At 47.4% G+C, this 13132-nt stretch overlaps 1 protein-coding gene across 1 annotated transcript; it reads right to left on the bottom strand.

Moving 5' to 3' along the window:
- Positions 1-211: 211 nt before the first annotated feature.
- On the bottom strand, positions 212-12938 carry LOC134032880 (collagen alpha-1(XXIII) chain-like). Its single transcript, XM_062476936.1, has 23 exons — positions 12933-12938; positions 12740-12847; positions 9936-9962; positions 9752-9778; positions 9576-9647; positions 9410-9469; positions 9286-9330; positions 8925-9002; positions 8673-8696; positions 7232-7276; positions 6869-6913; positions 6691-6771; positions 6379-6432; positions 6204-6269; positions 5893-5919; positions 5648-5707; positions 5484-5555; positions 4802-4828; positions 4633-4686; positions 4396-4482; positions 4099-4197; positions 3194-3232; positions 212-1975 (listed from the first exon to the last, which is right to left on the bottom strand). The coding sequence occupies exons 1-23, from the start codon at positions 12936-12938 to the stop codon at positions 1925-1927; spliced, it is 1254 nt and encodes a 417-aa protein (XP_062332920.1). The 3' UTR covers positions 212-1924.
- Between the last annotated feature and the right edge of the window lie 194 nt (positions 12939-13132).

The raw sequence follows: 13132 nt of genomic DNA, 5'->3' as shown, positions 1-13132 counted from the left end.
CATAAAATCAAACTAATAATAATATTAATAATACTGTGATAGCCTACTTATGTTAAAACACACCAAACTCTATTTAGACATTGTGTCACCATTCAAAAGTGTTCATCCCTTGAGAAGAGAGGCTGGCAGTCTGCTAAAGAAATAAATGTGTACATTGTCAGACCGTATACAATGTCAGACCCTACGTGTACTATGTCAGACCCTACATGTACTATGTCAGACCCTACATGTACTATGTCAGACCCTACGTGTACTATGTCAGACCCTATGTGTACTATGTCAGACCCTACGTGTACAATGTCAGACCCTATGTGTACTATGTCAGACCCTATGTGTGTACTGTCAGAGAACCGTCTTGTTTGTCTCAAAGAGGAAGGTTGTTTTGTCTCAACCTTTAACATGCCCAATAACGGGTGCAGAGTTTTACATAGTATAGACAATAAAGCTTTTAAAATCTTGAATCTTGCGTTGGAACAATGGAAATAATAATACTGGAAATGGTACAATAGTGTATTTCAACGCATGAACAAATCTTCAACTGGCATGATCATATCTATGTTTGCATTAATCTGTGTTTTTGTGTGTGGCATTGATATGTGTAATAGAACTGGTTAACACAGTGTCAAATACCAAATCTCCAGAAACACAAACCTTAAGATAACTGAAGCACCATGAAAAACCACAGTATGTAGAAATATGAATATGTCATGATAATATTCACCTTAAAATGTAAATCTGTCTGACATATGATTGTGTTTAAAACAAACAGGTAATGTTAAACCAACTGAGAATTAGTATTATTTTTCACTGTGTAGTAAAACTTACAAAAACAACAGTTAGTTAGAACTTAGCTTCAGGTGTGTTTCACAAACCCCTCCCTCATCTGTTACACGTTATCTGACTAAACTCTGTATACAAAACAAATACTGGAACTTTAAGTCAGCAGCAAAATCTCCTACCGTTGTCCATGAACCCAGGTAAAAGTAACCCATAGAAATGTGTCTTACACTAAGATTAAGATAATAATAGACCATTTAACAAGCACTTGTTTTATGACCCGTCAACACTGTCTGGAAAAACTCATTCTAACCCCTTCATTTAGTCAGCTGGTGTTCACTACAAATAAAAAACACATTAATTACAATCACTTCATGTTAATGACTAACCTTCATTGTTGAATACTGAATGGTAACAAGAACACTCAAAGTTGTAACACTGCTTGCTAAACACTGCAAACATCTCCATCAGTGATGGCTTTGAAATTAGCTTTAAGCTAGACCCTGGTATGAATCTTTATGTTACAACAACAGATGCTCATGCAAAGGAATGAAATATGACTGAGCAAGAATGAAACAGAACTCATAATTAGACATAATTAGACAGTAGTGTGGGAGAGTTTGCCTAAAATAGAAATACGGGTGAATATTGATCTCATGTGAATATATGGTTCAGTGATTTATTGCCTTTGTCTGTTTAAAGGCTGTCGAGATGCTAATCTAGGCTGTGACTTGTGATAATCATGCACTTTATTGAGCAAAGACACATAAAAGATAAAAAATATCAAAATAAGAAATCATCATACACCATATCGTACAAACGACACCCCTGCAAGGAAACACTGCAATGTGCCAGGGTGCTCTGTGACCAAGAGACAAGCTCAACAGATGCAGAAGGACTGTAATGACCATAATATTGGTGCTGTGGCTGGATGGCTTTACAAGAACCAGGGTTTTTTTTCTCCACGTGGGTGAATGTGGAAATACAGTCTTCTCTCTTGCCACCTGCTGGTGAGATTCCATAACGGAGGGTCCGAGTGTTCTGTTTGGCACACTGGCGTTCCATCACTCTGTCGGCTCTCACGGAGGACTGTGCGTCCTCCATCCCATCAATCCATCCTTCCATCTCCGGTGGCGGCTCCTCTCCCTCAGGGCTGGGAGAGACGCTTGCGTTTTAGCTTCTGTCTCGCCATCTCCTCCTTTCAGAAACACAGAGTTGAGAAGGGAGCCCTGATCCACACTCCTCCGTCCCTCCATCCATCCATCTCACCCCATCACACCAGGAGATCTGTCCATCCGTGGGGTTGAGAGAGGGAGGGATGGAGAAAGAGGGAGAGAGGGAGAGAGAGATAGAGAGAGCACACACCACCACTCCCATGCAGCATTAAGAACTAGAGGACAGAGCCCGTTAGTGATACAGCACCAGCCCAGCTGTGTGAATCCAGACTCTCCAGCAGCATACAGTCTGCATGTCCTGTAGGTCAAGAGTCCATGTCTCTCCCCTGCAGATGCAGTGCGACTGTCACCTCAACCTGACTTAAAACTCACATTCCATATATCCAGCGTTGTAACACTGTTGACTCAAAACAGTGTCTTTGATAGAAAAAAAAAAAATCTCAATATATTATATCAAATGTTTCCATAAAAAAGGGGTAAAAACAGACGCCCAAAGCTGAAGTAGCATCTAGCAGATGATTATGTACAGGTGCCATGCTGCTGGTTAGTCATCACTGCAAGAGAGGAGAGGAGATGTTGATTGGTACTAAAGTGAGGTTTCTGATCAGAGTCACAACAACAGGCTGCTAACGTAAGCAAGACTACGCTGCTAAGGCATGCTTCATTGTAAACTGCTCATCCTCCAGATCATAGCTACACACAGTGCTGTTTAGTGCTGGTCTGGTTGGACACTCATGGAGACTACATTTACATTTAGTCATTTAACAGAAACTCTTATCCAGAGCGACTTACAGTAAGTACAGGGACATTCCCCCGAGGCAAGTAGGGTGAAGTGCCTTGCCCAAGGTCATTTTGCATGGCCAGGTATCAAACCGGAAACCTTCTGATTACTAGCCCGATTCCCTAACCGCTCAGCCACCTGACTCCCAGGGACTAGTCTAGACTGGGATCCCCAGATCCAGTGTCAGGCTCTGGCGTCCCTGAGGCTAAGTGTTCCTGTACAGAATAACATTCGCAGTGATGCTGGGTGTGCTACTGATCTGTCTATTGGTTGTCAATGTGATCATTATTAGGCTCATCTGGCAGCTTCTGTTTGATTGAGGATCTGGGTCTGATCCGGTGATCATGCAAGATGTTATCAATCAAACGTGTAGCCCCATGTGAGTAATCCTTTATCCAACCAACCAACTAATTCATCAATCAATGAATCGTCGGTTGTAGTCGAGTGTGACGTCACCCACCTTGTGCCAGCAGCCAGGTATAGGCAGGCCGTCCTGCCCCTGGGGTAAGAGAACACCAGAGAGAGGGTTAGAGTGGCAGAATGTTCTTTCTTACCATGTACTGTGCCTCAGTTCAGACACCACAGCCAAGATGGATGTTGTTGATTGACTTAGGCACCAAGAAACAAGTGTTTTTTTCTTCTCAGGAAGGTCAATTCTGAATACATGTCTGTTTCCACTGATAACCCGAAGGATCCTCTAAAAGTCTGGAAGGCTATTAAGTCTGTGTCTAGTAATGAAAATGTTCATAAATTGCCATATTTATTGAAGGATTCAGTTGCTGTACAGGACACAATTGAATTGTTTCAGTGAGCACTCTGTATCATCTGGTAGGCTGTAAAATACACACTTTCAGGATCAAATTGGATTTTTCATGGACAACACTGAAATATCTAAACCGTGCAAGTTCAAGATTCAATGTGAATCAAATTCATGGAAACAGCAACACATTAAAAAAATTAGGGGTAGGGGAAAAAATCGAGTCGAGATTTAGGCTTCTAGCGATTCACATCAATTCACAAATGTAAAAAATTGATGGATTTTTTTTTTGTAATATTATTTTTGGGAGGATTAAAAATCGCTAAAAATTGGGAATCGATTTTTAATCGATTTGTCTCCCCAATAATCGAATCGTGAGGTACCAAAAGATTCCCACCCCTAAAACCACACAGACAGAGAGGTGTAGACAGACAGGCAGAGACAGAGACAGACAGGTAGAAAGATAGACAGGCAGAAATAAGGGACAAAACGGCAGAAAGACAGACAGGCAGAGGTAAGAATAGACAGGCCAGAGAAACAGACGGGGAGATAGACAGACAGGCGGAGAGAAAGACAGGCAGGAGGCAGGCAGGCAGGCAGAACAGTACCAGAGGACAGAGGCCCTGGGGCCTGGAGGGAGGAGCCGGGGGGGAAGGGGGGAGGGCAGACACCCCCTCCTCAGTGGGGGCTTTAGCCCCGTCAGCATCCTGCAGCAAGAGCCAGTGTGTCAGTACACTGAAGGGAAGCAAACAGGAGGAAAATACAGAAATAAAGTAGAAAATGAAGTAGAAATGAGGAGGAATGTTCAGAATGTTTTAATGAGGCTGTGTGCATGTGTGTCTAAGAGTACATTTATGTGAGAGTGTGTGTGTGTGTGAGTGTGTGAGAGAGAGAGAGAGACGTACCACAGGACAGGGCTGGTCCAGCCCTGGGGGACCCTGTTCCCCCTTCTGACCCTTCAGACCTCTCTTCCCTACCGTCCCCCGGTCACCCTAAGAGAGAGACACACAGAGAGGGGGGGAGGGGGGGGGGAGGAGGGGGACAGAGAGGGAGAGAGAGGGAGAGAGAGAGAGAGATATTGTGAGGAAGTCTCGCAGTGTCCTCAGGTGTGCAGTGTCCTCAGTGTGTGTGTCTCCTCCTACCTTGTCTCCTCGATCTCCTCTGTCTCCTTTCTCTCCTAGCAGCCCTGGGAAGCCCTGCAAACACACAGGAACAGGAACGGCTCAGAAACGTAAACAGGAAGTCCCCTGGAGTCACATGGTACAGTCTCACAGTCACATCAAAGGTCGGAGGTCACAGATAGATACTCACATCCATTCCAGGCTCCCCTGATCTTCCCTAAGGAGACACAGAAACACCTGTTTCAATCTACTGTATCACTCTATATTCACACACAGTGAACTGCATAGACCGAGTCAATCGACATTCCTTTGGGGATCAAGAAAGTTAATTCAATTAAACCAATCAGTAACCTATTTACAGAGATGGCAAAAGCGTGGCATATGGCCACGGGTGATCAGGAATGTCTCTATTCTCAGTCATATTGACATCGCTAACTCCCTCTGTCTCATCCATAACGTACCTTTTTTTCGAAAGTATTTTTTAAACCTTTAGTAACTGTTTTGTTTTCAGACACAGCACGACGCAAAAACTTTTCAGTTGCTTTCTAAACTTATTTTGTAAACCTTTTTTTGAAAAGTGTTTCAACCTTTTGAAAAAAAAAATCAAAATCTTTTTGTCGAAAATATTTTTGTAACCTTTCGGAAAAATAAATTCTGAAAATATTTTTTCAACCTTTCAAAACTTTTTTTTCGACAATATGTTTTCAACCTTTAGAAACTTTTTTTCAAGAAGAAGTAGAAAGTACAGATATGTGTGTGAAGTACTGATACCAGAACAATCGACCTAAGTACAGTCACAAAGTATTTTTACTTCGTTCATTCCCATCTCTGCCTATTAATAATCAATAACCCATAACCTGGGCGTGTCTCACCTTCTCTCCCTTAGTGCCAGGCAGACCGACCAATCCTGTTGCTCCAGGAGGGCCGTGTGGACCGTCCAATCCCTAAAGAGGAAGAACAGAACATATTAGGTGAACTGTTAGTATACAAATGCATCAGTCACCAGTGATCCAGATTCTGAGTAGCAGGTTCTCACCCTCAGTCCAGGAGGTCCACTGTCCCCCTTGTCTCCCTTGATTTGGTCTCCTGGCTCCCCCTGCACAGTCACAAAGGAACTCATCAAACACACACATAAACACACACACAGAAACACACGCTAAGAAACACAGTCAGTCAGCAACACACTCACTCAGCAACTCTCTCACAAACACACACACACACACACACTGATGATCAGGCACACACTCATGTCCACAGACAGTGTCTCTGTGGAGGTCTTACCTTGGAACCAGGCATGCCATGGTGACCCTGAAACAAGCACATACTGTCCATGTTAGAGTTTGCCACAAACAATGTCTCTCTCTAGATAGGGGTTCTAGAACCACCTTCCTCTCTAGGTAGGGGTTCTAGAACACAGCCTCTCTCTCTCTAGATAGGGGTTCTAGAACCACCTTCCTCTCTAGTTAGGGGTTCTAGAACACAGCCTCTCTCTCTCTAGATAGGGGTTCTAGAACCACCTTCCTCTCTAGGTAGGGGTTCTAGAACACAGCCTCTCTTTCTCTAGATAGGGGTTCCAGAGCCCAGTCCCTCACCATGAACCCAGGGGAGCCGGGGGGCCCTGGGGGCCCTGGGGGGCCAGGTTGGGAAATCATCTGGACCTGCCGACACACAAAACCAGCCTGATGAACATCCAGGTGAGACAGGCATGCAGACCCAGACACAAGTCTATGAGTGTATAGTGATGATTCGGCAGTATGTGGCACTGACCAGGTTGTCTTCCAGTATGGAGTCTCCTTTCTCTCCTTTATGTCCATCCATCCCCTGAGAGAGAGAGAGAGAGAGAGAGAGAGAGAGAGAGAGAGAGAGAGAGAGAGAGAGAGAGAGAGAGAAGAGAGAAAGAGACAGAGAGAGAGACACATAGAGAGACACATAGAGAGACACAGAGAGAGACACAGAGAGAGAGACAGAGACAGAGAGAGAGACAGAGACAGAGAGAGAGAGGATAGAAAGACTGTGAGTGAAACCTCTCAGCTCAAGTAGATGGATCCAAGGTAGGTTTCTTGGGCTCTCTCTACATACCGCAGGTCCAGAGAGCCCCATCTCTCCCATCTCTCCCCTGGGTCCTTCTTCCCCTTTCTCCCCCATGTCCCCCTTCAGACCCTGGGGAAGACGCACAGCAGGAAGGGAGTGTTTCCATTATAGCCTGTGTTAAATTCTGTCTCCCTGAGACTACAGGTCAGAACAGTAGGAGTCTCACCTGAAACCCATCCAGTCCAGCTGGCCCGGGTACTCCCAGGTCACCCTGTCGGTCAGACACAGAACCGTCAACATTTTTTACATTTTACATTTTTAGTCATTTAGCAGACGCTCTTATCCAGAGCGACTTACAGTAAGTACAGGGACATTCCCCCCAAGGCAAGAAGGGTGAAGTGCCTTGCCCAAGGACACAACGTCATTTGGCACTGCCGGGGAATCGAACCAGCAACCTTCTGATTACTAGCCCGATTCCCTAACCGCTCAGCCACCTGACTCCCAGCGCACACACCCAGAGTCTCTCCAGGACAGAACCACTGTTTTCAAAGTCTACACTGGACTTTGTACTTTTGAACTAAGGGTTTACCTTTTCTCCCTGGGGTCCTGGAGGTCCTGGTGGGCCAGGTGGGCCCTGTAGATACAGACAGACACACAGACATACAGATAGAGACCATTTAGAGCAGTCTATTACATTTGACCTGATAATTGAGTGCTAATCTAATGTCACATGTTTCAAAAACCAATCTCAAATCACACACACATCCTCTATTAGTGGTTCCCAAGTGCAAAATCCTTGTGATTGGATGGATGATTACAGGAAGTCATCGGGTCTGATCTAAACAGAGTGCTTCTGTCTCATCTTTAAGTGTAATATTGAGGTATGTGGCCTGGCCTTGGCATGGGACTTGGCATGGGACTTAAATCTTTCCAAGCTTACCAGTTCACCGCCATCTTGCAGTAATAAGAGATGGGAATCATTCTTTCTAAACCATTTTCCAGGTTTTCAGTTTGTGGGAAACCATGACAACAAAAATGGTTTACAAACATCTATTGTTCTGGAGGTCCTCAATCATCTGGGAGCGATGATGGTAACACACACTCTTCATCATCTTCATCATAATCCCCACCCACAAGATAAACAAACGATTCAGTTATCTCCCTCAGTCTCCCTTCCTCTCCCCTCCCCCTGATTCTGGGTTGTGCAACATGAATGCGTTGACAGAAACAGTACAATGACATGGTTCCTCTAGACTGAGGAGCATCACACCACTTCAGACACATAAACATTGCATGTGAAGCTGTGGTTACTGCTGCCTGGAGGCCATAACAAACAACAAGCGGCCAAGCCCAGCTATAGAGTCTCTGCCTGTCTGAGGGGCTCCATGTGGTGCCCAGTGACATGTAGCCATCTGCTGTAGTACCGAGTCATCCGACACACTTATACGCAGAACTGGTGGCTGTGTGGGCTAGAGTTATTCCTGATTGGGCTGTGTGGGCTAGGGTTGGTCCTGATTGGGCTGTGTGGGCTAGGGTTGGTCCTGATTGGTCTGTGTGGGCTAGGGTTAGTCCTGATTGGGCTGTGTGGGCTAGGGTTGGTCCTAGCTGGTCTGTGTGGGCTAGGGTTAGTCCTGATTGGGCTGTGTGGGCTAGGGTTGGTCCTGATTGGGCTGTGTGGGCTAGGGTTAGTCCTGATTGGGCTGTGTGGGCTAGGGTTGGTCCTAGCTGGTCTGTGTGGGCTAGGGTTAGTCCTGATTGGGCTGTGTGGGCTAGGGTTAGTCCTGATTGGGCTGTGTGGGCTAGGGTTAGTCCTGATTGGGCTGTCTGGGGTGGACTCATGTGGGCCTCATGGTGAGAAGATGGATTTACATCTAATCCTTCAAATGTAATTAGAGGAACACAGACACTCAAGAATTATGACCTAGATTAAGGAGGATTACAGACGCACACACACTATGTTTTATGTTGTGTGTGTGTGTGTGTGTGCCTACAGATCACACCAACCAAGCCATGCAGTGCTAGCTGTTTACCGAGACACTGATGGTGTGGATGGCCTGCCAGGAGAGAGCAGAGTTAGTCTCCGCGGAGACGCCTCTATGACATCACCCAGTTACATACTCTTCTATGACATCACCTTGTTACACATACACACATCTATGACATCACTTCTATGACATGACTGAATGACGTCCCCTTTGTGGTTGTGAGGTCATGACTGTGTAAACCCATGAGCTACAACACTACCAGGTAGCTACATGGTCTCTGTGGTGACCTGAGCTCACCTGGAAGGCATCCAGCAGCTTCCCGTTGAAGTCCACTACTTCTGAGGAGCCTGAAGAGCCCTTCTCTCCAGGATGACCCTGGGAGGGTCGGAGGGAAGAGAGGGAGAGAGAGAGAGAAAAAGAGAAAAAGAGAGTCCAGAGGAAGGAGAGACATAAAGAGATAGAGAGAAAGAAAAGCGTTAAAAAAGATGGGCAGTGAGGAGTGAGAGAGAGAGAGAGAGAGAGAGAGAGAGAGAGAGAGAGAGAGAGAGAGAGAGAGAGAGAGAGAGAGAGAAGGGTAGAAGGAGAGTAAATTCACTGTGCTCTGATGCAGAATCAGAACAGCGACCAGTGGAGACTGAAGTCAGAAGGACAAACATACCATGTCTCCTTGTAGTCCTTTCTCTCCCATGTCCCCTTTGTCTCCCTGATAACACACACACACATTAACAGTTGTCCCTCCTGGCATGTGATCAGCTCAGGGCTGGAGTTAACTAGAGACTCACCTTGAAACCAGGTAGTCCATCCATGCCTCTGTCGCCCTTCTCTCCTGCACCAGGCTCTCCCTGGAACACACACACAGACCACACACACGGTGTGAGAAAGAATGGATCTACATCACGTTGATACATAATCAGGAAATAGTGACTGTATGGCTGTCATCCTGTTCACCTTTGACCCTTGGGGACCCTGAGGACCATGGGGGCCCTGGAGGCCGAGGTGTCCCATCTCTCCATCCTCACCCTGCAAACACACACATCATGTAGCATCATGTAGCATCATGTAGCATTATCTAGCGTTATGTAGCAGTGTGCTGTGTGTGGAGGAAAGATCTGAAAGCATCTTACCGGCTTCCCAGGAGCACCTTGTGGACCCTACGACAGACACACAGACACACGATCGGCTTGGTCAATACAACTACATTTCCCTACATGACTCAACCAACCAAATGATGTCATCACTCGCAGAGGAAAGACTGACCAATCACATGCCATCATGGTAATCAGGACACACCAACAGTTTTAAACTCACCTCAATGCCGTCACGACCAGGGAAGCCCTGGAAGAGTAACAGAGAGCACAGGATTACTCATCCATTCATCTGTTCATCCAGTCATTCACTCATCCATTCACCCAATAAGAGTAACAGTGAGAAGTGGTGAGTGACCGTCAACTCAAACACACCAGGGTGCAGTGCTCACATCCTCCACTAGATGTCAGTGTTTCATTAGGCTGTGTGATGAACACTGTCTCTAACAGCGTGTGTGTGTGTGTATGTGTGTGTGTGTGTGAGTGAGTGTGTTAAAGAGAGAGGGATGATGAGAGGTGAGTTTGATCAGTCTCAGGCTTCGCTGCAGAACACACAGAGAGTATTCTATTTCCGCTTGCTGGATACTATCCACCTGTTTCTTTGTGAGCATGTGTGTATGTTTATGTGTGTGAATGCATATACATGTGCAGACGAGCATGTGTGTGCGTGTGTGTGTGCGTGTGTGTTTGTGTGTGTGTGGGGGTGCTTCAACATCTGCAGTGAAGTCATCCATTGAGGGGCCAGAAAAGATCTGCCTGGGTTGATGTTGAGCAAGAGAATTTCAGCACACACACACTCAGTTCATAGCCTCTTATGCCTCTTCATCTACAACTACATGGACAAGTAGTGTATGCTGTAATGTTGTTATAAATACAAGGGTATTGACCTCCTCTCAGGTCATGCTCCTGATAACACTTAACGAATACTGCATCTAGTGTCACTCCTCTCCCTTCCTCTCCTCTCCACTCCACTCCTCTCCTCTCCACTCCACTCCACTCCTCTCCTCTCCTCTCCTCTCTCCTCCCCTACTCTCCTCTCCTCTCCCCTCCCCTCCCCTCCCCTCCCCTCCCCTCCCCTCTCCTCTCCTCTCCTCTCCTCTCCTCTCCTCTCCTCTCCTACTCCTCTCCTCTCCTCTCCTCTCCTCTCCTCTCCTCTCCTCTCCTCTCCTCTCCTCTCCTCCCCTACTCCCTACTCCCCTCTCCCCTACTCCCCTCTCCTCTCCTCTCCTCTCCTCTCCTCTCCTCTCCTCTCCTCTCCTCTCCCCTCCCCTCCCCTCCCCTCCCCTCCCCTCCCCTCCCCTCCCCTCCCCTCCTCTCTCCTCCCCTACTCCCCTCCCCTCATCTCATCTATCCCTGCTTCTATTCCTCCCTCTCCCTTTCTCTCCTATGTTATGAGGAACTAGGAGGGTGTTATGAGGAACTAGGAGGGTGTTATGAGGAACTAGGAGGGTGTTATGAGGGATGTAGGAGGGTATAACTCAGTGAGGATGGACAGAACAGCACACCTCCTTCTTCGCTGTTCTCACACTCACACATCTGTCTACAACATGTACATCTCTCTCGCCATCTACCCCCCTCTCTCTACCCTTCACTCTTTCTCTTTCTCTCTGTCCCCCTCTCTCTATATCCCTTTCTCTCTCTCTACCCCCCCCCCTCCATGCTGTATTGTTGGGTAGTTTAGTTATTGCTTTCATCACACCAGAAAAATGGTTTAAAGAGAATGAGATCAGAGAAAGCCTAAACCTTTCCTTCACTCTTCGGGCCCCTCCAACTCTCCCCCCCTCCTCTTCTCTTCCTCCTCCTCTCTCCCCCCCCTCCTCTTCTCTTCCTCCTCCATTCCCCCCTCCTCTCCTCTTCCTCCTCCTCTCTCCCCCCCTCCTCTTCTCTTCCTCCTCCTCTCTCCCCCCCTCCTCTTCTCTTCCTCCTCCTCTCCCCTCCTCCTCTTCTCTTCCTCCTCCTCTCCCCCCTCCTCTCCTCTTCCTCCTCCTCTCTCCCCCCCTCCTCTTCTCTTCCTCCTCCTGTCCTAAAGTGTCCATCCATCGTTTCCTCTCCTCCTCCTCTCCCATTCCATCTCCATGACGCCTGCACAGAGTTTAGAGCTTTCGACCCTTCGCTTGGATAAACATCTTCACCCCTGATTTACCCTCCTCCTTTTCCTCTACCCACAACCCCCTGCACCTCCTTCACCCCTCCACCTCCACCCGCCGGTCTGTACCCCTCCCCACCCCCCTCACCCCCTAACCACAGCTTAAGGCTGTCAGAGTAGATGAAGAAAGTTCTGGTCTGGAGAACACTGATCAGGAGGAACATCAGCTGCCTCAGGGAGAGGAAAGAGAGAGGAAAGGAGAAGAGAAAAGTGGAGAGGAAAATCTGACACAGGAGAGAAGGAGAGAGAGGAGGAGAGGAGTGTAAAGGAGAGGAGGGTAGAGGAAAAGAGAGGAGAGAAGACTGGAATAGAGAAGAACAAAAAGGAGAGAACCATTGTTTGTGGAGGAAGGCGAACTGCCAGTGAACTTCACGTACGGCCATATCTGTTTCAGGGGCACACAGTGCCATGGCGGGGGCAGGGGGGAGAGGGGCGGGGTAAGAGAGGGGTATGTTGGTTCTGGGGTTTGGGGAGTTGGACCACTTTGTGGCCATTTCTGACAGGACCCAGATGAGGGCCGTGGTGGAGCTGCTATTCTGGGATGGGTTAGGTAAGCCACAGAACACTAGAGGATCCTAGGAGGACTGGGACAGGCTTGATAAACACACACTCTCTCTCTCTCACACACACACACACACTCACACTCAGACACACACTCTCACACACACACACACACACACACACACACTCACTCACTCACACTCAGACACACATTCTCACACTCACTCACTCTCACACACACACACACACACACACACACACACACACACACACACACACGCACACACAGACACACACACACACACACGCACACACAGACACACACACACAGACACACACACACACACACACACTCACACAAACACATGTGATCAGCTTACTGGTTCCCCGGAGGGGCCACGGGGCCCATCCTTGCCTGTGTTCCCTGGAGGGCCTCTTGGTCCTGGGGGCCCCGGGGGTCCTGGGGGCCCAGCCTGGCCCTGGTCACCCTGAGGAGAGGGATGGGTGGGTTGTCACTTTGCATTTAGTTAGTTGAATAAGCACAAAAACTGTGGTTGAGAAACACACACACACCTCCATAAGAGACTAGACTAGAGGACAGAGGGCGCCAGCTACTAACCCCCTAAGATGGCTGGAAAAACCACACTTACACACACAAATGTGATCCCACAAATGCACTAACCACACCTACACAAACACACAAACACAGATGCAGTCACACACATTAAGAGTATTAAGGCACACATACCAGTACATCACAACAGGCAGAGTGA

The sequence above is a fragment of the Osmerus eperlanus genome, chromosome 13 (genome assembly GCF_963692335.1).
Source record: "Osmerus eperlanus chromosome 13, fOsmEpe2.1, whole genome shotgun sequence".
NCBI lineage: Eukaryota > Metazoa > Chordata > Actinopteri > Osmeriformes > Osmeridae > Osmerus > Osmerus eperlanus.
Note: the sequence above shows the minus strand (reverse complement) of the source record. Positions and strands in the feature narration are given on the sequence as shown.